Source organism: Mauremys mutica, chromosome 19 (genome assembly GCF_020497125.1).
Source record: "Mauremys mutica isolate MM-2020 ecotype Southern chromosome 19, ASM2049712v1, whole genome shotgun sequence".
NCBI lineage: Eukaryota > Metazoa > Chordata > Testudines > Geoemydidae > Mauremys > Mauremys mutica.
Genome location: NC_059090.1, coordinates 15190098 through 15217782, shown reverse-complemented (window position 1 = coordinate 15217782; position 27685 = coordinate 15190098). Strand labels below are relative to the sequence as shown.

General features: G+C 45.9%; 1 protein-coding gene across 8 annotated transcripts in view; it reads right to left on the bottom strand.

Moving 5' to 3' along the window:
- Positions 1-27685, bottom strand: part of PITPNM3 (PITPNM family member 3) — a 363555-nt gene extending 335870 nt beyond the window's left edge. For 3 of the 8 annotated variants that reach the window (XM_044993502.1, XM_044993506.1, XM_044993504.1), the window contains exon 1: positions 23588-23786. Coding sequence is in view for 1 of the 8 variants with exons in the window: in XM_044993498.1 (XP_044849433.1) it covers positions 4827-4848 (22 nt within the window). In the remaining 7 variants the exon portion in view is untranslated. Of the gene's footprint in view, positions 1-4826; positions 5125-23587; positions 23787-27188; positions 27362-27578 lie in introns of those variants that run through there. The other 5 variants (XM_044993503.1, XM_044993507.1, XM_044993501.1 and 2 more) reach the window with 3 other exon arrangements.

Genomic DNA, 27685 nt, shown 5'->3' with positions numbered 1-27685 from the left:
ACAAGAGGTGGGAGAATGTTCCTAGCATAGCAGGCAACAGAATGAAGGACAAGAAACCAAGTGTATGAAAGAGACAAAAGGAGCAGTGAGGCAAGTCTGAATGGGGAAAGCGGAGGAAGCCAGAAAGGATCCATGGTGCAATATCACATAAGGATGTAAAGGTTAGGACAAGGAGCCTGTATGCAGCACAGTGACTGACACATTCAGGGGGGTGATTAGAAGAGGACATGACATGGCCACAGTGACAGCGAAGGATGTGGACCCTCACCATGGCAGATAGGGAAAACCGGGAAGGAAGTTACAATAATCCAGCCAAGAGATTGTCAAGGTCCAGACAAGGAGGTGAGGGGTGGGGTAAAGACAGAAGTGTGGGTTTGGAGGATGCTGAGGTAGCGTTTGAAAAGAGAGACTGGATACTGGGGGAGATGGGCGAAGAAGGGAAAAGGGAAGCGACAAAGAGGACACCAAGTCCAGAAGACTAGCAGAGTTGTCAGCAACGAGCGAGAGAAAACCAGAGAGGAGGGGGGTTATGGCAAAGGTAATGAGTCCCATTTCTGAAAGACTGAGCTCAAGAAAGCCTTGGGACACGCAACAGAGACCTCAGGGGATGTGATACCAGACAGAGGAGGAGATGTCAGGGACAGGAGTTGACTTTGGAACCATCTTCTGGACAGAAGTAGAAGTTGAAGCCAAGGGAGCAGATTAAGAAAATCAAGGACCAAGCCTTGACAGCCATCAGATTGGGAAAGGGAACTGAAGAGAAGCAGCAGCATCTGAAGAAAGTCATCTAAGATGAGAACCAGGGGAGCACACTGCTGCTGAAGCCAAGAGTATGGTTGGCTCTTTCAAAGGCGGTAGAGAGCATAAGACAAATTAAGATAGTCAGACTCAGCCAGAAGGGCTACCATGTAGAGCAGTGGCTCTCGACCTTTCCAGACTACTGGACCCCTTTCAGGAGTCTGAATTTGTCTTGCATACCCCCAAATTCAACCTCACTTAAAAACGACTTGCTTACAAAAATCAGATATAAACATACAAGTGTCACAGCACACTATTACTGAAAAATTGCATGCTCTCTCATTTTTACCATGTAATTATGAAATAAACCAATTAGAATATAAAATATTGTACTTATATTTCAGTATATAGAGCAGAACAAAACAAGTCAGTGTCTATATGAAATTTTAGTTTGTACGGATTTTGCCAGTGTTTTTTATGGAGCCTGCCGTAAAACTAAGCAGATATCTAGATGAATTGATGTACCCCTAGTCGAGACCCATGGATATAGAGGGATGGCGACAAAACACTACCTAGGGCTCAAAAGAGTGCAAGATGCAGCTGTTCCTCATCATCACCAGTCTCAGTATTTTGGTCTATCACAGTCTTTTCCCATCGGGCCCAATGTTTTCCCTCTAATAGCATTTCAACAATGACATGCCCCTGGTTATCTACCATACTTCCTTCGACTGGAAATTTTGCAGCAGATGGTGTAAACAGGCCAGCATACATTTGCTGAACAAGTATAGAAAACAAAAACAAAAACAGCCACATCTGCCTTTGAGCGACTATTTTAAGCAACAATTGACATTTTTGCTCTTGCACCCTATGGTGTCACTGACTAGCAGCACGGGGGGGGGTGGGCGGGATTAGAGAGACAACAATCTAAGCTGCAAATCACTGACTGAACTTTTCCATGGTTTCTTTCAAATGTGGCATATGTCCTAGATCTGCTTCTTGAATCCTTAGACAGTGACTCCCCAACAGTAGAATTAATTTCACCATCCTTTCAGCCAGCACCACCGCCTCCTCCGACTCTCTCCCCAAATCCATAGAAGATATGAAAAGGTTAGAGAATATTCAGCAGCTACTGTGGATGGGCTGCCTGCACCGTCTCTAAAGTATCCAGCAGCCACAACAAAGTATTTGGCTTTCTGGGTAGGCGCTAACATTGGAGTCACTGCAGCATGGGAAGACAACAGGTAGTAAGCCACAACTGCTGTTGTGCTATCTGCAGTCATAGGCCCTGATCCTGAAAATCATAGGCTCCAATCTGCACATGATTAAGCACATGCCCCAGTGGAGACATACGCCTGAATATTTGCAGGATTAGGGCCTTACGCCAATTGCTCAGCATCTGAAGAACCCACCCAATTAAAAAAATAATCAAATCACACCTTTTACTGATGCAGCCTAGGCAAGCAACAGACTGAGTCTGCCCCTCCAAAACGCATTCTCCCTCCCATCATGATCTCACATGTAATCTGATATTCTGATCACATGCATGGAGTGGGTGGACCTGAACCCCTACCATGCTAGGAATTGAAAGCAGTGGCCTTGGAAAGGTCATTTCCCCTGTGTTTGCAATGAAGTCTCAGATCGGAGATGGCTCGACACCAGGAAACAGCGATTTCCATGCAGGTAAAATACAAGCAAGTCACACGCATATTTTGGTACATTTGCATAATTCCAGTTCATACCAATAGCCTCAGTAAGATTTCTGTAGCTCATTTCCATTGCTCCTCACACACAGGTAGCTCTGGAACAGTCCCTATGGATAGGTTATTCATTTTTAAATGCTTCTTTAAAATAAAAATAAAGGGGGGGGGCACCAGCCTCTTAAATCTGGCATAAAAGTTATATTTTGTTTAAACTCCAAGATCAATAAAAATGTAACCTTCATTTATAATCTTTTAAAATTCTGTGCAAACCTAGCTGAGTTTAAACAAATAAGCAAATCCCTGCAGTGCATGCAGCCCAAACACCAGTGAAAGACTTTCCCGATTTTCATTGTGCAAGGAGAAAGAAACGCGAATCAATGTACGAGAAGGTCAATTGGATTTTTTTCCCCACTCTTTTAAACAAATTATCTCCTTTGGGTTTAAAAAGTTTGTTTTGTTTAATAGCATGTTTCTTTTGGTTGATTATGACTGTTCTCTATTTCAAGGGCACCATTTCTCAAGGGCTGCCATCAGTTTGCATCTGCCCAATGTGATGTTTCTCCTCCCAGCTAAAGACATTTGCTTTTGTTTATAAACACGACAGCATCCCTTTTAAATCCGAGATGGAGAAAAAGGTCCTCCCCTCTGTAACGAATCCATTTGCAGACAACAGCGGTCACAATACCAGGTAAGTCTGGCACACACATTGCTGCAAGCCAGGTTTTTAGTCCAAGTGAAGTCAGGCCTTTTGCCTCCAAAAACACAGGCCTCTCCACAGGAGCTAGAAGAAACCTCCTTTTCCTGGTAGCCCTAATAGGTTCCTTATCTTTTCTGCTGGCAAACCACTAGAAGGCAGCATCACTCACCCATACATATGATCAAGTGCATTGCACCACCTGCCTTTTCTCAATTCAGTGATTTTCCCCAACTCATTTTCAGCAGCTGATACCTAGTGGAGCATTCTTCTAAACCCATCCCTGCAACACAATCTAGTGATACACGCATGTTTCTAAATCCATTAGATGGGTAATCAAATCCAATGGGAAGGTGGGAGAAGGAAGATGAAATTTACAATATGGACAAAAAACAAAAACAAAAAAAACCACACCAGTCGCATTCCTTTGCCTCTTGGCAGACAAGGAATCAGCACTTTGTCCTGCAAGCCTTTTCTGAACAAATGGGTTAGCTTAGTAAGTCTACTTGGGGAGAAGCACCAGTTTCACTGACAAACGTATCAAGTGGTATTATTGTCAAAAAGCAGGGTTTCCCTCCAGATCTCTTAAAACCCCATTTCAAAAAGCTGCTTCTGCTTTCTAGTTCGTTCACTCTTTCCACCTTTCCAGCGAGGGGGTATAAAATAGAGGACGTCATGGTGGAGCAGAAATCATTTAGGAAGCCAATAAAAATAGATCTCAAGCGATATAGCTGTTGATCCTTGCACTCGCTCTCTGATTCTCTCCACCCTCCCCCCCAAAATGCCGTGCTCAAGATTTTCAACAATGAAGTGTAAAGATGAATGAAAACCACATGCGAGGCTTTCAGCTAAATGCTACAGGCACCGATCAAGAGGAAAGAGCCTCTTGGGAGCCTAAATAAACTTAGCTGGGAAAAAGAGGAGCAAATTGGCGTTTCCATTCATGGAAAAGTTTGTTTGTCTTTGCACCTTGGCAAAGGGCTTCATAGCTCTATGTATACGAGAGGATGGTCAGACTAGCTGCATATGGAAGGAATGGCTGGCTAGATCTCAGGAGAAGGTGCACGCTACCAGAAACCAGGCAAGTTAGCATAGCGTGACTTGCAAGAGATTTTTGTCTTGGTGGGGCGATATGACAAGGCAAAACCAGAGGGGGGGGGAGGGAGTGCTACAAAGGGAGCCAGTCGTGCAATAAAACTGTGCCTGGAGCCCTGACTCCAGCAAAACCACCGCTGGGGACCAAATGGCCGAGCACCGCAATTTGGAGACGTGCAATGGAGGAAATGGACACGCAGCTGCCCCCACCCACCCCACAGCCGGGAGAAACGCGATCCATTCAAACGCCCGCTGCAGAGGAGACAACACAAGCTCCCCTCCAGCGAGCCCACCACCTGGCGAACTAACAAGGCGCTCGCCCCATGGAGGCATGTACCCAAACCACCCCCAGCCCGACCAGGAGCGCTGCCCCCCCGAGTCACAGACCCCGGCCCCTAGTGCCCTCCCCGCGCGGCGGGGGGGGACCCCAGCATGCAGACCGCGCGCCCCAGCGGGGCAGGGACCCCGTGCGCTTGGGCGCACAGAGCGCAGCAGCCAGACAGTCCCTGAGTTTGGTGTTTCCTCCCCCACCTGCCTGAGCTGCGCCTCCCCGCTCGGCCAAACCCGCCCCCCCGCTTCCTCCTCCCCAGGCAGCTCACCTGGGCGTGAGGCTTTCGCCATCTCCCCGGGCGCCTGGGCTCCCGCCGCTGAGCACCGCGTCCCGCACCTGCCCGCGGCCGCCGCTCTCCGAGCCCGCTGCGCCCTAGCGGCTCGCCGCTGGAGCTCTCCTAGCGCACGGGGAGACGAGGCGTCTTGCGCTCCTCGGCCACATTTGTTTCCTTCGGCTGCCTCTAGCGGCGCCTCTCCCGGGGTTCGGGCTGCAGCGCCGGGGAGCCGGAGGGGAGCAGCCGCCAGGGCACCACGCGCTGCTGCCGCTGCTGCTGCTTCTTCCTGCAGCTCCGCCGCCGGTGTAACGACCCCCGTTAAAGGCGCCGCGGACAATTCCTGCACCCGGAGGGAGAGGTTGAAGCCGCAGGCGCTGCCCTCGCCCAGCGGCTGGGGCAGTTTGGGATGAGGGGACTGTGTCTCTCTCCCAAAATCAAGATAATCAAGAACTGTGTCCTGAGAGAGAGAGAAATACATACAACTCCCACCCCCACCTTCCCTCTCCAGGGGAGGGGAATCTCAGCAGCGCCCCTCAGCCGCCCTGTCCCACCCCACAGGCTGGGGAGAGGCAATTGCCAAGGACAGCGTTTGGAAGCATGCGGTTGCGACACTGTCTCCCGGGCCCAGCCCTCCCTCCACGAGAGACCATGCCAGGGTCTCACGCTGCAACACAGCGAGGGAGCCTTCCTCGTCAGGGGAGACTTTTCAGAGGCTCTCCAAAGGGTAGAGCCCCGTGAAGCCTGCTCTCCCCTCCACAGCCGAGACACGGTGATCTCTCTCCCGATTTTGGATTAGGTCCGCAAACGGGTTTTTGCCCCTGCCTCTCCTTAAAGCAGATCTGAATTCAGCAGATCTGCGACGATCCCAATCCCACCCACTCCCGTCAGAAATTAGCAATTCCTCCCCTCCCACACCCCAAAAGTCACTCCAACTCCCAGTGCGGCGTGAATCCCTTACGCCCCACCACCACCAACTCCTCCTCCCCGGAGTGGCTGGGCAGTAGATGGGTGTGGAGGAGCCGATGCAGAGCCCCGCATCCTCGAGTAATTTTTCTTCATTCCCAACAAACTGATAGCACAGAAATGACAGGAAGCAGCTAGCCGGTGGTTTGTGGCCCTTTTAAAAAAAGCTTTCTGAGTTAACAGTGCTATTCCTCATGATGATTTAGGGAAGGATCATGGACCCGAGTATCGAGTGCAGAGCCTCAGAAGAGGAGCATTCAAGAAGTGGGAACTTTCACAGGTTGGTTTGTTTAGGGCTGAAATGTTTTTCCGTTTGACCAAGCTCTCCCCTCCACCGCGCCGTCCCCCATAAACCTCCCCCCCCCCCTGAATTCACACGCATCACTAACTGGCCCTAGGTGATGATACACTTAGGGTTCCTTGCTGGGACTTGGGACCTGTCAGCTGCTACTCTATTGCTCTGGGAAGACGACAAGTCCCCCTTTGAATACCAATAGAGAGAGACTCAGCCAGTTTCCTCCAATCTGACGTCAATTGCCAGAAGAGAGAACCAGGAAGCTCTGAGTGATCAGCTGCTGAAGAAAATAAAAGACCACATGGGCTAAACCCTATCCCTGTGATTCCAGTGAGAGTTTTGCCCTAGTAAGGACGGCAGGATTGGGTTTAAGTATTTAGCCTTGTTCTATTTCTGTTGCTCATAAAGCTCATTCTGCTGCAGCATAAAAAAACCCTACCCTGAGAGGAAGTGACAAAGCAAGGAGGAGGCAGCATTTTGGAAGAGTTAAGGATATAACAAAAGCAATAAGCCAGATCCTGTAATTGCCTCGTTGATCGCTTTTTAATCGAAAGTCTTCAGGTTACATGGATCTCCAAAAGCAACCACTGCCCATGCAAAGGAAGATGATCCCACAGTCATCAGGCAAACAAAAAAAATGAAGCGCTCTAACACACACACACACGAAAAAATCATGCATTTTCCTCTGCTTGAGATGTGTGCCACACACACAAAGAGGAAAGTGCATGTTTTTTTATGGGTGCAAGGTGGGGTTGGATATTTTGGAGTAAAACACGGGGCCCGCTCCACAACTGGGTGAACTCCTGCTTACTGTGGATTAGTAGCAGATGTAGGTCCAGAGCTGGAAGTAGGCTCAGTGACAGGTAAAGGATTGCTCTATGGATCCAAGAGGATGAGGTGCCTGCAGCCAACACTTGAAATCTTGCAGCTCCTACCTCTTCTCCTGCAGCTGTGAAGGAGCAGGTGTATCCTGTGCGTGCCCTACTCCCAATTGTAAGGATCTGCCCTTAATCTATTATAGCTCACAGTGATTTCTGGGACAGGATGGGCAACCCAGTAAACATTGCATCTTGATGTCTACCTTGATATTCACTTGCTAGCATACTGGTCTAGTGGATATGGAACACGCAGCTGATGCAATACATCTTGATTTTATTAAAGCTTTTAGCAGTCCCCCGTGATGTTCTCATAAGCAAACCAGGGAAATGTTCTAGATGAAATTACTATAAGGTGGATGCATCACTGGTTGAAAGACTGTACTCAAAGCGTAATCATTAATGGTTCACTGTCAAACTGGGATGGTGTTTCTAGTGGGGCTTTGCAGGGGGTCAGTCCTAGGTCCAATACTATTCAATATTTTCATTATTGACTTGAATAATGGAGTGAAGAGCATGCTTATAAAATGTACAGGCAAGATCAAGCTGAGAGGGGCTGCAGCCACTTTAGAGGACAGGATTAGAATTCAAAATGACTGAGATATTGGAGAATTGAATTTCATCTTGTTGATTTCAGAGCAATAACTATAAATGCAAAATACTACACTTAGGAAGGAAAAAAAATCAGAAGCACAATTACAAAGTGAGGAATCACTGGCTAGGCGGTAGTCCTGCTGAAGAGGATCTGGGAGTTAGAGTGGATCACAAATCGAATGAGAGTCAACATTGTGAGTCTTTTTGCCCTAGAGAGCTCACCACAAAGGCACAGGCAGTCCCAAAGCAGGCAAGTTGTTTGGAAAGTCTTCCAGCCATAGGCGCCAACTCCATGGGTGCTCTAGGGTTGGAGCACTCACAGGGGAAAAAAAAATAGGGGGTGCTCAGCACCCACTGGGATGACCAGCCCCTTGGCAGCTAAGGATCAATTGTTTTGCGGGTGCCTTGGCAGATGAGCTGTTTCCTGCTGGTAGCCTGCGCGCATCTGCGAACAGCTGTTTGGCAGGCAGGCTCAGATCAACTGTTTCCTGCCTCCCTGCTCCGGCAGAGGCTGAGTGAGTCGTCTCACAAAAAAGCCTTAGGGTTAGGCATGGGCGGGAGTGCTGGGCTATCAGCAGCAGCACAGCCAGCCCCTGCTCACACCCCACACCTCTTGGGCTGATGGCCATGGCGTCCACCTGTATGGCTGCTCCCTGCCAGCCAGGCTTGACTCCGGCCACAGCAGGCATCAGGGGACCCAAGGGAGCCCGGCAGGCGCCATGCTTGGGGGGGAGGGGGAGAGGAGGGAAAGGGGGAAGAGCCCTGGACCCTGGCAGAAGATGTGGGGCTGAAGTCCCTGGCTCAGGAGCCCCAGCCACCCTTGTGGCAGAAGCAGCAGGGCTGAAGTCCCGATCCCCCTCTGTGCGGAGCTGGCCGGAGCCCCTCTCTCCCTCGTTGCCCCCTGTGCGGTGCTGGCTCTCTCTCAGGCTGTGGTGAATTCAGCCCAAATCTACCCACGCTGGCATCTCCATTTCCATCATCATCATCACACAGCCATGACTGGATTTAGCCAAGGAGGCAAGGTCAGTATTGGCCCCATTGGGCAGGTGGGATCTAGGGCACACAGAGGTGAAGTGACTTTCCCCAAGGCTAAGCAGGGAGTCTCTGGCAGAGCCGAGAATCAAACCCAGAACACCTGAGCCTGAGGCCTGTGCCTTAACTACTAGGCAACCTTCCTACCCAAGGAAGGAGAACCTCCTCTTCCCCTGAGTGTGGGTGGGAGCAGCCACCAGCCAGAGCACCCAGGAGGTGGGGAGCAGAGAGAGATGGGACATGGGTGGGAAGAAATAAGGGGGAAAACATCAGAAAGGGGAGCAAGGACTTAAAGAAGAAACAAGAGAAAAGGAAAGGGGCAGGGAGAGCCAGAGGAAGGGAGAAGAAGAAGGAAGAGGGGTAAAGACTCCCCACTGCTCGTCCCTCCCATCCACCTTCTTCCCACAGCCATCAGTGGCCCTCAGCTCCCAAACAGGCCCTAAGCAGGTGTGAAGCCCAGAGCAAATTCAATGTCTTTACATGGGGATGTTGGTGAAGACAGCTTGTAGCTGAGTGTAATGATTTTAATATACAGTAATTCATGATAAATGTAATGATATATTTCATTACTGTTTTAATGATTACATTAAGGTGCCAGTGATAGACATTCAATAACAGACTACGAAAGAAGTGTATAAACATGCTGAAAATTGCCAGTTTTGAGGGGAGGCTGAGCACCTGTCCCCGCGCGCGCACACACACACACACCCCTCTCGCCTTCAAGGCAGGAGGGGGCAGGAGGTGCTCAGGGGAGAGGACCTAAGGGGAGGGGGGCAGGAAGAGGTGGAGTGGGGCAGAGTGAGGGCAGAGACAGGTTGGGGCACCCACCAGCAAAACCAAAAGTCAGCACGTACGCTTCCAGCGACTGACTGAGCTCGTCTTGGCACAAAGCCTGTAGGTGCAAAATGAAGGGTGCAATGACACAGTCAGTCACAATAAATGCCACTGAGATCAACATTTAAAAGCCCAGAGGGGTAGAGTGACTTGTCCAAGGTCAGAAGGCAGAGCAGGAAAATAGACACACTCCAGGAATTCTGAACCCCAGAGCCCTGGAGTGTGTCTAAGCTGATGGTTTACCTTCATTCACCCATGGGTGATAGAACCCAGCTGGAAGATTGGCCCAAAGCCACAGTTTCCCCTCTGCTGTTTCACATGAAGTACTGGTTACGAGATCTGCCCAAATGATTATTTCCTGAGGATGTTCCAGCATCACTATGCCACAGGCCGACAGAATTCTAAAAGATGACTAGACGAGCAGAGGGGTCTGCGTTACCGGAGGGGAAACGGGCATTCAGATAAGTAGCTAGTTACAAGGTCTGTACCACTAGCAACTTTGGAACCTATGCTAGTGACTCACAAATGACTTCAGGCTTGTACCAGTTTAAACAAACCACCTCCTAGGGAAGAGGGCTCAGGAACTGACAGGCTAGCTCTGTGGGATAATATCTGATCAGAACAGGTCGCACTAGGACCAGCACCAGTTAAACAGGGCAAAAAGGAACAAAAATAAAGTGTAAACACTGGCTGATTTTAACAAGTGCTTGAAAATGCATGACCAATCGGTTTACTGGAAGAGTCCATTTATCATAAAGATCATTATGAAGGCAGATAGCAGCATGCAAAACAAGATGGGCCCACAGCGATAGTCCTCTTCTTCCTTTTCACCACAAGCAGCATTAACCCCAGGCCTTGCCTTCTTTTATGCCCACGAAACCTCGCTGAAGTCAGCAGAGTGGCAGGGGCGTAAGTGCAGGCAGAATTTGACCCATTGCCTTCTAGTTTGACCCCACCACTTTTAACCCACAAAAAGTCATTGGTGACATTCATCCCCCTGCAAACAGCCAGCACAAGATACATGCTCCACTTAAACCCTGTTTTGATTATTAAATTGGGACTTATTTCCACTATTGGCTGAAGTCTGAGGAAGTCTCCACTGCAGGTTAGGCCTTAGTCTGCTTGAATAGTCTTTTGAATAAATAGTCTTTGAGCCTCCCCTAATTGTACTGATCAGCAGCTTTTTAATTGTTCAGTTTTCTCCTGTATTTTTTTAATCTCTCCTTTGATGCACAAGTGAATCAACTTTTTGTTATACATCAACACCAGGAGTTTAGCAGACTAGCCTCTCTCTAGTTGAGTCCTTCACACAAAGGTGAGGATAATTTAGTATCCTGCCATGGACCGAGCTCTCTTAGCAATCTTAGAAGGCTTAAAGAAGTTCCCCCACACACACCCTTTTAAACAAACAGCTTTTGCCTTCTCTCCCTCCACTCCCAGGAAAATGGATCAAAATTACTCACATTAAATGTAACTGTTCCATCAAATGACCTGGCTCATAAGTACTAATGGCATTACTGAATTCCCCTATTGATTTTCTAGAAGGGATTCCCCCAGATCCATCCTAATCCATACTCAAGATCATGTGCTGGTTGAACAGCAGTGAATGTGTCGCTGATAATAAATTTTCACTTAGATAAGGACTTTTAATTTGTAGATCTCAGAGGCAGATGGAGAAACTGGTGCCCAAAGAGGCTACAATGAATTATTCAAGGTTACACAGTGAGTCAGAGTCCAGGTTTCCTGGCTTCCAATCCTGTCCCCTATCCACTGGCCCATACTGCCACCCACTTCATCTATATATTCTGCTGTTTTTACTTTGTAACCAATTTACCAGGTCATTGTCTTAAGACGAAATATGAGAGGTTCTAGGCAGCAGCGAATTATCGCTTCCGCCAACAAGGCCTAGGCCTGGGGTGGCAAATTTATAATAGCAGCATTTTTGTAATCGTGGCATCACCGATGCCACAATTCTACCAATCATAGCACGTATTGAAACCACCAGTGATGGCGCGACGCCACTTAGTAAACATACTCGTGAGAATCCTAAACTGCACCGGACCCTCTGCACCGGCTCACCTCCCTCAGACAGGTTCTCAGATCATCCCCCGCCCCGAGCCACATTGGTCCACGCTCCCGCCTCCTGCAACAGGGCACGGTCCTGAGAGAGTGGTGGCTCTCAGCAGGAAGAGGAGCAGTTTTTCCTGGGCCCTGGAGTAACCCGTAGGCCTGAAAAAGAGCCCGGTAAGTGAGGGGACCTGGAGGCTGCTGCTCAAGGCCCCACTACTCCTGTCTAGCACCAGATGCGAATCCCCTGCTCACTGGGTTGCTCTCAGCCAATTGCAGCACGTCAGCTGCCCACTAGAAAGTGCAGCACAACCCAATCTGACCTGGAAAGAGAAAGTCTCTAGTGGCCAACTCATGGTCCTTTGTACCAATGGAGGGGCAAAAGGGGTCGTAGCAGACCCAGAGGGAGCAGCTTTAGGCACCACAGTGTTAAATCACTCAAGAGAAGTTTTATATTAATAGATCACCCGTGACCGTGTAACAGGAGATTGAAAAGCTGAAAATAATACTTAGAGCAAAGCTTTGCCCGGGGTCCCAGAGGAGAGTAGCTGCTCTGCCAATGGAAAGGGAACAAAAAATAAGCCGGAGAGATAGGGCTGGTGAACAACAGAAGGTAAAACAGTTAGAGGAATTGACCCAAAGACCTTACACACCAAGCCAGCGACGGGTGCTACAGCATCTGGGGGAGGCCAGAGGCATGGCCAGGTTGTTACTAGCTCTGCCCATTTCCAGTATCTAGAAAGACCTCAAGGAACCGCAAGTTCTGAGGCTGCACTAACTTATGCTTAGAGTCAACCAGCCCTAGAGCTGTAGAGCAGGAAGCGTGGTGTAAAATGCCCACCATCTCTCGCACCAAACACTGTACAGCCAGCCTGGAGAATCAGGGCTTCTGGTTTAAAAACAACCAACCAACCAGTGCCGATATTTAAAGCCACAAGGGACCCTCATGCTCACCTTGTCTATCCTCCTGCATAAACACAGACCAGTGAATTCTACCCACTAGTGCCTCAGTGGAGAAATGCAATCTCCCATTAATGGGCCAATCCAGCTGTCCTTCCCCATGGAAAATGCCCCATTAACTTCGGTTGAATCCAATTTCAATGATAATTTTCAGGAGCAATCGCTGGAGTAGGATCAATCTTGAACCAGTTCAGTGTTCTTTACCCACATCCTCACCAAGGAGTTCTCCCTGTGCTTTGAGCTGAAGGATGCTGCCTCTGATACATGTTGCAATCTAACAAAGAGAGATAAATAGACTTTTAGTCCCTGGCCTAACAGAATACGTGTATGCAGTACAATTCTGTTCCCACTGAATTAGATGGCAAAGTGCCCATTGACTTCAATAAGAACAGGAGCAGGGTTATGCTGATCAGTAATACAATCAGTCTTGAAGCCTTCTCAAGGTGGATGTTGTATGCAAGAGAGAACAGTACAGGTACTCATCCAACTGCAGAGCCCTCCTGCTCTGGCAGCTGCTGTGGCAGGGGGAGATGGAGACTGGAAATGTAATAGAAATGGGCAAAGGCAGAGTTGGAATAATGAAATCAAAGGATCTAAGTGGGGCCTTGTGAATCATCACTTGTTGCTTCAATTCCTTTGTTGCCATGTGAGTTTGCTGCAGAATCCATCTATTTTAATCAGGATTGTGGTTGTCCTCCACACGGTTTACAAATGCACCTCAGTCTTGTCTATTCTCTGCCTGTGGCACAGAATAGTCTAGTCTAGCCTCCTGTGGGTTGTAATATTTTGGTCTTGTTTTAGTGGTTGGGTTTAGCATGTGAGTGCTACAGACTAGATCTAGTGATCCCTTCTGGGCTTAAACTCTATGACTAAATCCTTAATGACAACAAGTGAGGGATTTGCACAATGTAAAGCAAAGAATCTTCACTTCTAAAGGGGAGAAAGGAACAGGCTCAGCTCGGGAAGAATCACTAGTCCGCAGACACAAATAGGATCATACCACAGACCGGCCCCAAACCTTAAAGGAACATCCACAGAGCTTATGCATTTATAGTCATGACTTCCTTTTGTGTGGGAGTCCCACAGACAGAGGTTTTTAAGAGCAAGAGGCCCAGTCCCCTGTTCAGATCAGGACAGCAAGAACAACTTAAACATGCTAAGGAACTGTTGGGAAGACCCACTCTGGGGATGCGCTTATGAAATGGAGGAAGCTGTAAGAAAACACTCAGCAGAAACTTTGATATAGACACCATCTTGCCAACCCCAAGCCTTCAAAAAATTCATGAATGAGGACACCTGCTTCCCCCAAAAAGGTTTTTGTTTGTTTGTTTTAGGTCTCAGGATTTTTAACCCAAATATTACACTTATTTGGATTTTGACCCTTCCAGGAAGGTTAAAAATATCTGGGTTGTGTTTTTTGTTTGGTTGTTTTTAAATGAAAAGCTGAAATTTTCAAAGCAAGAAAGCCCAAGCTGGGGTCATAAACAACAACAAAAAAACAAGTACTGAGACACTCACTATGAAATCCAGAGGGTTGGCAACACTGTTTAAAAAATAAAGAGACATTGATCACAGATCTAAATTATACTGATGTATAGAAAATCCAGCAGGATCAATCCATCCCCACTCCAATTTAAAAAATCAGGGACCCAAACCTCTGGAGCAATTTACGGGTTTGTTTGCTCTTACAGTCACCCTGCCTGATGTCTCTCATTGCCTCATCTTTCAGTAAGGAAGAACTCCAGTTTCCCTTCCCCGTTGGGATGAAGCATAACCTGGATACCATAACCTCCAATATTACTACCATTAGTTCTGCTTTATCAAGCCCTTTCTGACTTTTCCATTAAAAGAGGAAGACAAAGATAAATGGCAGAGCGCCTTGATTTCACTTAAGGACCCCAAGGCAGCTCTTTTTTCCACCTGACAAAGTTTGACAGCTTCCCAATGTTATTTTCTATGAAGGCAGCCTGATTTTCCAAAACATTGTTTTAGTGCCTAAAAGCGTTGCTAGGAATCCTTCCTTCCGGAGCTGGGTTGTATGTCCGTAACAAAATGGTATGTTGGGAAAGATCAGTGACAGAACAGATCATAATAAGTGCATGCAGAGTCATTTAAGAAAATCGGAGACGGCTAGTTAATATTTAACAGGCCTGATTACAAGAGGGAAAGAATGGGTGCCAAAGGAACAATCAGTTGGTCTGACCTTCCTGGTATTTTATACATTAGCCTATTTTAGTCTTTGAAAATTGATGTGCTGCAAAGAGTTGTGGGTGGCTGAGATTTTTCCAAAGCACCCAAGTCCTACTGAGAGTCAATGGCTTTGAAAATCATCCCCCAGATGAATTGTGAACATACGACATTAGCTCAGAGGGGATTATTCATTTAATGAATTTCACCTTTGTTTTTGCAGTCTGTAAGCAATCCCCAAATACCTGATGAAATTCTTCAGTGCATTCAAATTTGAAAAATGTCTTTAGCAAACAGTTCTTGGTTTGGTGATCATGTGCAAGTTACAAACATTCACCATTCATACTGTGTTGGTTTCTAACCCATGCTAAAGAATTCAAGAAGAGGGTTCTCATAATTCATTCTCTGTTCTGAAGGCAGGGTTGTCCAATGGCTACAGACTGGATCTCAGGAGACCAGGGATTCTATTCCCAACTCTGCCACTGGTTTTCTGGGTGAACCTGGGCAAGTTGTTTCACCTCCTCATGCCTCAGTTTCTCCATCTGTAAAATGGATATAACGATACTTTCCTCCTTACTAAAGCACTTGGATATCTAAGGATGAATACCAATGTACAAGAGCCAGGTAATATTAATTTCCACAAGATTTTACAGTAGTTCCCATAGAACCTTCCTAGTGTCACCCTATTATAGTCTAAGGACTTTTTCTCTTGGTGGGGGAGAGTTTATCTGATCCCCACTTTGAGCCTTTAGGAGACAACCCCGCCAACCCGTTCACACTCTCCTCCTGATAATAGGCAATCATCATTGTAACACTCATATATGCTGAGGCACACTGGAAGAACACCACCTTTTGTACTTATCCTTTTATCAAGCAGCTCCGATTCTCAGTTTATTCACCAGTTCCTTTCATATTATCGGGAGGTATATAGGCTTAATGGTTATTTCAATACCCATTCTGTTCATCTTTGGGAAGGGAATAACAAATAAATAAATAATTTCACGGCTATAGCTATGAGCACAGTCAAAGAGAGCCGCACAAGGGAGAGAAAAATCTCACCCTTAATTAAAAACTTCCCTAGGTGCCAAGACTGATGTAACAGACTGTGTGGGTTTTGAGTAAGTTAGCATTCTAGCTGCAGAATTCTGGCTAAGTAGGCTGTAATTTGTAAAGTAAATTGTCTAGAGGGTCTGTTAAACAAGCTGATGCAATAGTGCTGCAGAGATACAATTAAGACATGATTAAGGACTCAGCCTCCTCGTGAGACCCCATTGTTTGTAGTTTCACTAGCTTCCAGAGATGACATTCTGCTTCCTCAGGGTTGAAGGTGTAGATCAGGAGTGACATGCACATGCCTGTCCCACTGAGAGGGTGTGGCCGGCGGTACCTCCCTCCCATTAAAGAGGAAGCACATAGCAAGAAGCGCCATTGAGAAAGAGATGAAAGTGACTGAAGCAGCAGCACTATTTGCTCAGCAAATCATAGGGAAATTTCAAACCAAGCAAGAGCGAACACCCTATCAAGCTAGCAGTTGTTTTCATGGGTATCTGCCAAGATGGAAAAGCAAAGCAAAAATCAAACCGTTATAACTGAAAGATTATAGCACTTATTTTGTGCTTTTAGCCTTCAAATCACTTCACAGATGTCAACTAATCCTCATGATATGCCTGTGGAGTTATTAATGTAATCCTGTTCCCATTTTACAGATAGGGAAATTGAGTCTTTTTGAACAGCGCCTAGCACAAAAGGATGCTGATCCATGACAGATGCCTGAGCACTAAATAATAGTAATAATATTCCAAAACCACAGAAGGAAGTGAAAGCTAGGGTTGGCATTCAGGAGACTTACGCTCAGAACACTCTGCCACATGGAGAGGCAAGTAATGTAAATGTAGAATAGCATGTTAAGAAAGAATCCATATCAGACAGTCACAGGATGGCAGTTCACATTCAGCCAGGGTGAAATTCAGCCCTGGGCAGGCTGTCAGTAAAGGCCTATGTATCACTTAAGCCCTCAAATTAAGGCTTCAATGAGGCCTAGGCCTCAAATTGGTCCACTGCCCAGGGGCAAATTTCACCCCTAGTGTATTTTATTTTAAAGGATCCCAAAGCACTTCACTGATTAATGCTAGATGGTAAAGATAGATGGTTCTATAACCAGCTATACAATACTGGCAATAAATCACACATTAACACACTAGTATTACCAACCACAAACATTCAAAAATCATGAGCAAGGTCCCTACGTAGCTGGTTAAGTTAACCTGACCAAACCAAACTGTGCATCAGATGCTCGTTTTCTCGCTTAGTCCCACATAAAATTTATAAGCAGAGACACAGTTTGAAACAAAATTACAACTTTACTTAATCACTTTCATTGAAGTTTGGTTCAGGCCCTTAATGACTAAAATAAGAGCCAGAAACATTTTAACAACATCTGGGAACTGGAAATCAAGGAGTTCTGAGTGCCTGCTTGCTTTTGTATTGCATATTCTTTACACTTATTTCTTAATGTATAAACAGTCTTTTCCTTCCTCGGCATTCAATAATGGCACTACATACATTTAAGGTTATGTATGAATGTAAGTGGTGGCAAAATCAGAGCCTTAGTCATTTGAATATGTTCTTGGTGAGAACCAGCTCCTGTATCTTTACTGGGAGTGAAGGGTGCTCAGGACCTTGCAGTGAGATTAGCTTAAAACTTGTGAGATTTAAAAAAAAGAAAAAAAAACCAATCACACTAAAATTGGGGGCATGGGGGGAAGAGAAAGAGATTATGTGCCTCCTTGTTTTGATCCACTAGGGGTCACATTGTCATGCTTTTCTCAAGCCCTGGGGCCAGCAGGGGCCACTGGATTTTCAGAAGTGGCAGCTTGGGAAGTTCTCCTTCTCTGGCCCCTTGCCAGAACCCAGTTTTTGCTGACTTTCAGCCCAAAAAGTGACTTTGTTGGTCAAAGTATTTGTTGCGCTTTGCAGGACTGCTGCACAGCTTCTTTTACGGTGAGTTGGGGTAGCATAGAGAGGGACGTCATCTGTGCTCTCTTGTGGGCAGCATAACCTATTGCTTAATGTACAGATGGCGGTATGGGTGCACTGAGGAAAAAAACTAATCCGCTGCACCCTTCTTACTCAGCTGAGATGTGCTGATTGATAAATCCCTGCCTCAGGGTTTGTGCCACAATAGCATGCAGGGGCTGATATTGGAGGGCAGACCTTTGCTAGTCTTACACTGGTAATTATGCACAGGCATTGATGCATAATCCATCTTGGCAGCAGAGTGCAGAAAACTCTCTTACAGCTATTCTTCTCACTTTGCTCTTATCAGATGTCCTTCTGAACAGCCAAGTTCATTTGTTCTCAAGTAATACATATGGGATTGCCAAAATAAGCCTGGCCCTACTGCTATTTGAACATTTAAATTGTATTAGAGGATCGTCTGCCGCCCCCTACCCCCTCTCCAAAAGGCTGCAGCATGAAAATCTCTTATACAAGCATCACAGCTGCCTCAGGCTTTGAACCCATTTTTGTTTAAATCAGTGGGAGTTTTGCCATGGTCTTCAAAGGGAGCAAGTTGGGGTGTTCAGTGTGCTGTGAATTTATTCTTGCTGCTCTTTTGTAAGCGCCTTGGCCTGCTGATTACAAATGGAACCTGTAGAGTGTTTTCAAGCAATACCCACTCTCCTCTTCTCTGCTTCCTCCACGAGGGGCCAAGAGCCACCAAATCTCATTGGGACCGTTAGAGCCTGATCCTGCATTACATGCACACTCAACACCCATCTCTCCCCGTCCACCCATTGACTTCAGTGAGATTCACATCAGGACCCAGTTCCTCATTGATCATTTTCTGATTGTTCTCGTGGAATTTCTGACCCAGGTTCGGTTCTATTCCAAATAGCTTGTTCCAAGGTGTTCTTGCAGATCAGTCCCCAACCTTTTTCGTCTGGCGGGTGCCAGACGACGAGCCACAGAGGACCGTGGAGGCGGACGAGCATCCGCCAAAATGCCGTCAACAAGCAGCAAAGTCAATAGGCGTCACCGCTGAAATGATGCCGAAAATCGGTGGCATTTCAGCAGTGACGCCTCTGGATAACGCTGCTTCTCAGCATCATTCCAGCGGATGCTCGTCCACCGGCCAGTACGCGGGCGCACTTAGACACCCTGGCAGGCGCCATTGCACCTGCGGGCACCGCGTTGGGGACCCCTGTTGCAGATAGTGCTTAGATAAAGATAGGTGCCTAGGACAGCTACATATATTCACTTGTTATATTGGTGCCTAATTGGGCTAAGTGCTTTGTGAAAACAAAGTTTAAAAAAAAAAATCCCTACTCCAATGAGCTTACGAGGTAGATCCACCATACAGATAAGTATTGGGATAGACCATTACCGACATGAGTGGTGATTGGTGAAGTCTAGCAAAGGAAACAAGTGCATGCTAACGGCTTGTGTGTCTTGTATGGTTTGCATAGTTCTTTAGAGAGTTTTCATCTTCTTCGTCCGGCCTTCTCTATGAAGAGATTTCAGGACATTAGAAGATCAGAATCAGCCCAAGTCTCAAGCAGACTAGATAAGGAACAGCCCAGTTCCTTCCTCTAGAAGATCTGGGCTCCGAGTCATTTTCCTCCCCTTCCGAGCATCATTTTAATTCTATTTATATTTAGTTAATATTGCAGATTTTTGCTCTCTGTCAACTGAAGAAGGGAATCAGACTGCACTACAAGTTACTACCAGATAAACACCAGCCAGGGTATGATTTTTAAGAGTTTTTACTAATAATCAGCATTGCTGGCACCATATGTTACTGGCTTAATCAAGCTTAACAGTAAGGGAGGTTCTATGGGACGGTTAGAATAGCAGTTTGGAATGCTAACAATAGCCATTGTCTTAAAGAATGAGGTTATTCTTTTAAATAAAGTTACATTCCCCCACCCTAGTTCCATCAGCTGTGTTTATCTTGCTCTGTATAGTCAAGTCAGTTGCAGTGGGGGTATGGGGGAGCATTAGGCCTGCTTAGTATTAAATCAATTGATGCTAGTTAATTTCTTTATTTAAGAGAAATCTTTTAATTGGGAAAAGAAACAACATGCAATTTGGAAAGTGCAACCTCTGTCACTGGATTTCAGCAGCTTTTATAAGCTCAAGAAAGATGGAGAAGAAAAAAAATCCATAGAAAACACCTTGATTAATTAATTAATACTGCTCTGACTGCCTATGTTCACACATCACAAAAATAAATCCATACTGCTACTCCAGGGACTGGCAGAAATCAAGGCTTGCAAACCTGCAAGGTCCTGAGCACCCTTCACTCCCATTAAAGATACAGAAGCTGGTTCTCACCAAGAACATATTCAGGGCTCTGATTTTGCCACCACTTATACATAACCTTAAACATGTGTTTAGTGCCATTATTGAATGCCAGGGGAAGGGAAAGACTGTTTATACATCAAGAAATAAGTGTAAAGAATATGCAATACAAAAGCAAGCAGGCACTCAGAACTCCTTGATTTCCAGTTCCCAGATGTTGTTAAAATGTTTCTGGCTCTTATTTTAGTCATTAAGGGCCTGAGACAAACTTCAGTGAAGACAATGGAAGCGATAAGTTGTAATTTTGTTTCACAACTCTGTGTCTCTGCTTATAAATTATGTGGGACTAAGTGAGAAAACAGCATCTGATGCACTGTTTGCTTTGATCGGGTTAACTTTACCAGCTACATAGGCATTGTCTCTAAGCCTTGTAGAAAAGGCATTTAGCTATATTAGTAAACTGATAAGTGATCAGTGCTATCTGCATTTCATTTGGGAAGGGGACTTCAAATGCATTTTGATTAGCTTTTGAGATAAATCTTCACTCACCACATAAACAAGCATATCAAGATTCAGACCTACTGGAGATCATCATCAAAAAAGAAGCAACCTTATAGAATTATGGGACATATTACTAGAGGCATTAGCTGCTAATACACATTTCAAATCCGAGAATATTTTTCCCTCCCTTTCCTACTGTGACTTTCCATAACACTTTTTCTTCAGATTTCACAGGGTTTCTATTTTTTTTTTAAATTTGCAATCTGGGATTTAAACATGGTGTGGTATTTCAGGGAGTAACACAACAGACAGCAGTTGACTGAAGAGTAGATTAAGCAAAGTATAGCACCTGACTTATCTCCAGGTACCTCCATAGTTTTACCGAGTACAGAAAGATTGGCCCACATCCTCAAACACATTTAGGCTCCTAACTTCCTTTGATTTTTAGAAGTCTAAATACCATGGCCCAGATCCTCAACGGTAAGTAGTAGTGAACAGAGGACAATGAGTCCTGCCTTAAGAATACTGTCTGCACCTCTTACTGAAGCCAGTGGCATTTATCTGTATTTTGCAGCAGCAGCATCTCTAGTGTCTATTCCTAATGCTGCCTGCTTGCAACCTTGGGCAAGTCACTCAATTTGTGTGCCTCAGTTTCCCTGATCCGTCAAACCGCTCCAATAATACTCAGCTCTGGGGTATGTTGTGTGGCTCAACATTAGTTTGTCAAGTACTTGGCTATGCCTGGGTGAAGGACACTCTATAAATACTCTAAGTGATCCTCTCTTAAGGTAAAAAAGCAATGAAGGAGAATGGCCTTGTGGTTGAGACAGTGGATTGGGACTCAGGAGATCTGGCTTTAGCTCTTAGCTCTGCCACAGACTTCCTGAGTGACCTTGCCCAAGATCACGTTAATCTCTGCCTCAGTTTCCCCATCTGTAGATTTCCCAATGTCTCCTTTTTCTATTTAGACTGAACAGTTTGGGGAAGTGTGTCTTTTTTTAGGTGTTTGAACAGTGCCTAGCACAATGGGGCAACAAAGGTGCTAATGGAACACAAATAATACACAATATTTCTTGTTTCAAGGGCAGCCTGTGAGCAGAGCTACAATGGCAGGAATGGGTTAAGAATCCATCTGAAACTGTATGTTCATTTGCTGCCCAATCACAATCCTTTTACTTGGAGCTGGAGATCTCAGCAACTGTCAGCCCAAACCTACCTATTTTCTTTTGGCTAAGTCTGGCAAAGTTCTCCCTCCTTCAAGCAGCAAGCTTTAATGTCCTCGTTAGAGCCAGTGCAGATTACTCAGATCATGCATCCAGCATCTGAATGCTCCCTGAGTGTAGGAGTGGATGCTTTAGTCATCCAAGGTTTATGAAAGAGAATTGTCTCCACTTATTAAAGATGCTCTGGATTATGTTCTTACTGACAGAATACTCCTGGGAACCTGGCACTCAGCTCAGCTATTCTACATCCCACTGTGGCTACTCTTAATATGCCAGATCCCTGTTCAGTATCACGGAGGAGATGGCAAGGGCCATACTTCAGCTTCCTGAGGCAGGAGAGGGGAGGATTGGGAAACTCTAGGAGGTGTTTTCTAAAAAGGTTTTGGATCAATATTCCTTGGTGTGCACTTGCAAGAGGAGGGGGGACAGCAGGTGGAAAATACATTTTCCAAATCCCATAGATATCATGGGGAGATGGAGCTCCAGCCTCTACCTACTGGCATCTTCTGCTTCACTTCCCAGCCTTCCCTCTCCGCCTAGGCAGCATGGTCCCCAAAGGAGACATGCCACCATTGGCTCTTCTGTCGCTAGCTGCATAATACCCTCCTCTCTGAAGGGACAGCAGGAATGGTATGGAAGTGAATGCTATGTCTGATTCCCAAGCAGATGTGCCATAGACCAGTGGTTCTCAACCTTTCTATACTATATTCAGGAGTCTGATTTGTCTTGCGTACCCCCAAGCTTCACCTCACTTAAAACTGCTTGCTTACAAAATCAGACACAATAGTGTCACAGCACAATATTACTGAAAAATTGCTTACTCTCATTTTTACCACAGAATTATAAAACAATTGGAATATAAATATTGTTCTTACATTTCAGCGTATAGTATATAGAGCAGTATAAAAAGTCATTGTATAAAATTTTAGTTTGTATTAACTTTGCTAATGCTTTTTATGTTGCCTAGTTTTACAACAAGCTAATATCTAGATGAGTTGATGTACCCCCTGGAAGACCTCTACATATCTCTGGTTGAGAACCCTTGCATAGACAGCAACTACTCGTTAGCTTCACTCCAGCTTCCTAACTCAGACACACACAGCTTGAATAAACATGAGTCATGCTCCTCAGCCAGATGAGCACTAGAATCTAGAAGACAGGAGGACCATAATGAAGCAATTCTGACCAGTTAGTATATACCAGAATAAGCATTTATGTAGAATTTTTTTTTATATAAGATCCAACATCTCCTTCTTAAGTCTTGTCAAACATATAAAAAATCCTAGATTTATATTTGGAAACAATTCAAATGTAGCAAGCTCTAGTGTTGACTAGAAACCAGCCTATGGAGTTACAGTACAATAACAAAAGACTATTTTGAAATGGAGAGTAAAGGGTTTAAGGCCAAGATGTTCAAAGGTACTGAGGGGATTTGAATAGTTGATCTCGACTGAAGTTAATGGGAATCCAAAATCTAACAGACAGCTTTCACACTGTCATCCCACACTCTACTCCTGGCACCCTCAACTCCAGCAAAGTTACAGGTGCTCAGCACCTCTCAGGATCAGGCCCTTAACAACAGGTATTTAGCAGTGATTGTGATTCCCAGAGCATCCGTTTTACAGAGAGAATGAAAAATTAATCCAGGTTATTACACAGACCCAGAGACACGCTCCCCTCTCTGTTAATTGGCTGGCTGTAGAAGGTTTGAGACTGATTACACTTCTTTTTATTCTCTTTACTTACATCCTGCTCCCCTTAATTTATGTTGCAAATATTTTCCTTCACCAGGAGAAGCACTACTTGAGGACATCCATTGGTGGGCTAGCCCTTTTCACAAAGTGCTGCTCCACTAATATCTAATGTGAGCTATATCTCAGCACAGGGATTGTTCGTATAACTATAGCTGTATCTGGCACATACCCTGTTTTCTGTATCAGGTCCGGTGAGCAAGCAGCTTTCCCAGAGCTCAGACAAAACAAACAAGTGAAAGCAATGGCTCTCATTGCCAAAGGTTTAAACTGAAAGCTCAAAGAGGGCCCCAGATCTCCAAACAAAGTCAATCCATAGATGACCTTTTACAGTCCACACACTAGTAATTCACAAAGGCAACTTTGCCCCAGATTACTTTCTTCCACAAAGAAAGTCTAGTTTCTGCTGCACACTAAGCTTTTAAAAGGGAGAAATTAACTCCAGCTGGGTGCAGCCCAATCTCCCATGGACCGATAGCTCCATTCCTTCAGTAAGGGCATGCAGCTGTGATCCTGCTAGTCCTTGGGGAGAGTTAACCCTCTCCCTGCCAGCCTCTAGATTAGAGTTTATACACCCTGACACCTTCTACAAATCATAAACAGCCATGCTAAAAAAAAAAAGGCATCCTTGCCTTGGCTTAGTCATTCTTGAACACATTGGTTTTAGCTTGTAAGCTTTTCTGGGCTGGGGCTGTACCTTCTCTTGCATTTGTACAGCACCTAGAACTAGCAGAAACAGATACAAATAGTAATAAATGCAGAAAGAATTAAGAGAAAATGGAACTTTATAGATCCATCTGAAAATAGAGACTGCTGCCTTTTCAAGACTGGATTTTTTAAAAAGCAAAGCCAAAAACTTAGACATGTTACAGTTGAAACTTCACTATTAAAAGGAAAATTCCAGAGTTGCATATGAAAAATTGACCAGGTTAATTACGTCACAACAAGATACCTAAACATGTGCCTAACCGCAAGAACATCAGTACTCCCAGGATTATACATGTGCTTGGAGCTATGGACATGCTTAAGTATCTTGCTGAATCAGGGGAATAAATATGCAAAAAAAAAACCCATATATTAAAAAGTTAACAAATTACTTCAGAAATACCCCTTGAAGGTGCAAACCTCTGTAACTGTGGAGGTGTCTAAGTTTATTATTTATTCCTTAGCAGCAGCCATCCTCCTGCCAACAGCAGGCAGAAACTATCTGCACTGAAATCGACTTGAGAAGACCATGAACTTTGAGCACCACACATATATATATATATATATATATAGTGATTAATATGGCAATTTCCTGCAATATCCTTGAAAGACCTTCTTGTATTAAATGTATGTGTTATTGGGAGCTGGGAGCCACTTTGCTCACTTTGCCCAGTGCGGTGCTGGAAAGGCCAGCTGCACCTCAACCTCATAGAGTTAACTGTGTGACTGAATCTCCAGAGGGAGAGACACACACGCCTGCCAATGGCGTAATATGTTCCTGCTGAACCATTCACATCCCAAACCACTGCCCACATGTCTGGCTGCATCATGCTGGGTGCAGAACCAGGAGGACACCAGTGGGAGCAGCCGGTGGTAGTCAGTGAGGAGACATTCATTGGCTGGAGAGACACTGGGACTCCTCAAACTATAGTTAAGCTTCATGTTGTGAAACCCCCATCAAATGCTCTGCAGGGGTGAAATTGGAGTTAAAGTTTCTGGTGTAGATGCCTTTGCTCTACCTACATCACAGATTTCTACACAGGAAAGGTCAGGGGTTCCAGCTGTAGGTGTTGTAGCTGTAGCCTGGCCTGAAAAGAGGGAGCAATTGGTGCCCATTGCCCAACAAGCAGTTGAGGATAATATTGTTCAGGCAGTAGAAATACGATGCTGGGCTGTATCAGAGGAGGTGAGCTTGCACCACCAGGGCTGGCTCTAGGTTTTTTGTGGCTCCAAGGAAAAAAACAAAACACACAACCACCCGGAATGCTGCCCCTGGAATTGTGCCGCCCCAAGCACGTGCTTGGTTTGCTGGTGCCTAGAGCCGGTCCTGTGCACCACCTGGTTCATGCCTTAAGCCTAATATTAATAGTGGTTCAAATGAGTACCCCCACCCACCGTGCTCTTGAAAATGTAGGTAATAAACTTGAAAAAGAAAGCACAGAAAGACAGAAATATAATGCAAACGAAATGAATGCTAATATAAAAAGCAGGGGAAGGCAGGTGAGGCCTGGGCCTGACATGAGTAATTAACACATGCAGGGTGGCCTCATTTTTTGGGAGAGAGGATTAGGGAAGGAAATAAATCATTAGGTTGAAAACAAAATATGTGTACTAAATAAGGTAAGTGAATAGGTCAGTCGACTAAGATGACAGAATGTCTGAGCCAACTAAGATAAGAGGGAAAACACGCAGGGAACTATTTACGATGAACTAGATAAACGAGGGATACATAAGAAAGGAAAGATGAGGTAAAGAGGAAGTCGAATCATGGACAGTGCATAGTCAGCACAGGCTGCACAGGGATTGGCTTCTTCAAAGCTAATCCAAAAATGTGTAATGCAATGTATAGTCAATGCAATAAAATGTGTAATGTATATAAAGGGAAAGGGGTTTTGTATAACTTTGGAGCGGTGGTGTGCTGTGCATCCACCCCCCATGTTAAAGTCTGATCAGCTCAGGGTAGCACTGCTGTATGCTAAAGATAACTGAGTGACTAAGGCCGAAGTCAAACTTCATTCTTGGAAAGCAGAGTGGAAAGAGGGAATCCCAGCAGGTGTGTTGTCAGATATTTCATATTATTTGCTTTTAGGGAGTGATATTCTGGCTTTAAAAGCATAAGGGGTAAATCAGACCCCCCAGTTAGTCCCTTGAAGGTCTGGATCTGTGTTAGCCAAAATGCAATGGGGCAGTTGAGAGGAAGGAGAGGAGATACCTTGAAACTGTAACATATATATGGCAGAACTTGCCATTTCAAATTTAATGTTTTAAATCTTTTAGAGTCAGCTCTTGCCCAGGAATTCCAGACAAATAAGGCAGATAAACATGGGCCAGCCTTGCTGATGTGCCATAGTGCATGAGAGCCTCACTCCTGAATCAGGGTCCTGTTGTGCTAGGTGCAGTACACCCAGACAAAAAGACAGATCAATGAACCCAGTCTTGCTCCCATAGCTGCCAAGGCAATGCTCCTATTGACTTTAAAGGAACCAGAAGTAGACCCAGCATCTGTGGGAAGCACTGGCAGAACACATGCAGTTGCTACCTCACTCCCAGAAACCCACTGATTTAATTTCTACAGTTAAATATTTAGAGTGAATTGTATTTATTTTCACAAGGGGTGGAGGAGCCACTTAGAGAACACAAATGAGCAGTAACAGCTTGGGGGGGGCCCTTTGCTCACTTCGAGCCATATGACGGCTAGCAAACTCCCCCTCTCGCCCCTCTGCCAAGGGCTGCCACCTGTCCAGGTGTCCCCAGGACTGCCCCTTTGTTTGAGAGAACTGTCCCAGGCAATCTGTAAGGGGGCTCAGGACACGCTGCCAGCCAGCCAGTTTGATGGACTCAGGATCATCCTGGAGCTCTTGGGTTTGTCTCGTACCTCAGGGATGGCAAACCTACTACCAGACCTCCCCGTCTTCCTTCGAGTCACTCCTCTAATGCTCCCATTTCTCTGACACAGCCTGTAAACCTGAGTCCTCCCTCACCCGCATAGTAACGAAATATATGTCAAGGGTCAACCCGCTGGTGAGAACGCTCCCTAGCAGCCAGGCATGACTAAGCAGCGTTTCTACCTCTCCGTTGCTCCTGCTGGACGTCCGGGAGTCCCCTTCCTCTTCTGACAACGTAGCCCTCCAGGCAGGTCACGCACTGTGGCTCCCCCCTCCAGGGTATCAAACTCCTACCTCCAAAACAGATACATCCACAGTCATAGTCGCACTGACGTGGGGCCCTCACCCTGGCATCCCTGCAACATAGACCACTCAGTCAATACTAGCTCAGCTATTTCTCACTCTAACTCCCCCCCGCAACCCAGTCCCTTATTTCAGGCTCCTCACAGCATGTCTCAGCTCCGTGCTGGCTCATTTTCAGGCTCTGTCCCAGGTTTTTGTGTCACCTCAGGTTGTGTAGGCTTCCCAGCCTCCCTCAGGCTTCCCACTAAGCCCAGAGCCTCAGCCACCTACCACCAGGGCCTCTCTGCTTCGGGGCTGGCAGTGGGGCTCCCTCACCGTCAGGCCTCTCTGCTTCGGGGCTGGCGCTCTCACTCCTCCATAGCCTGAGGGTTTCCTTC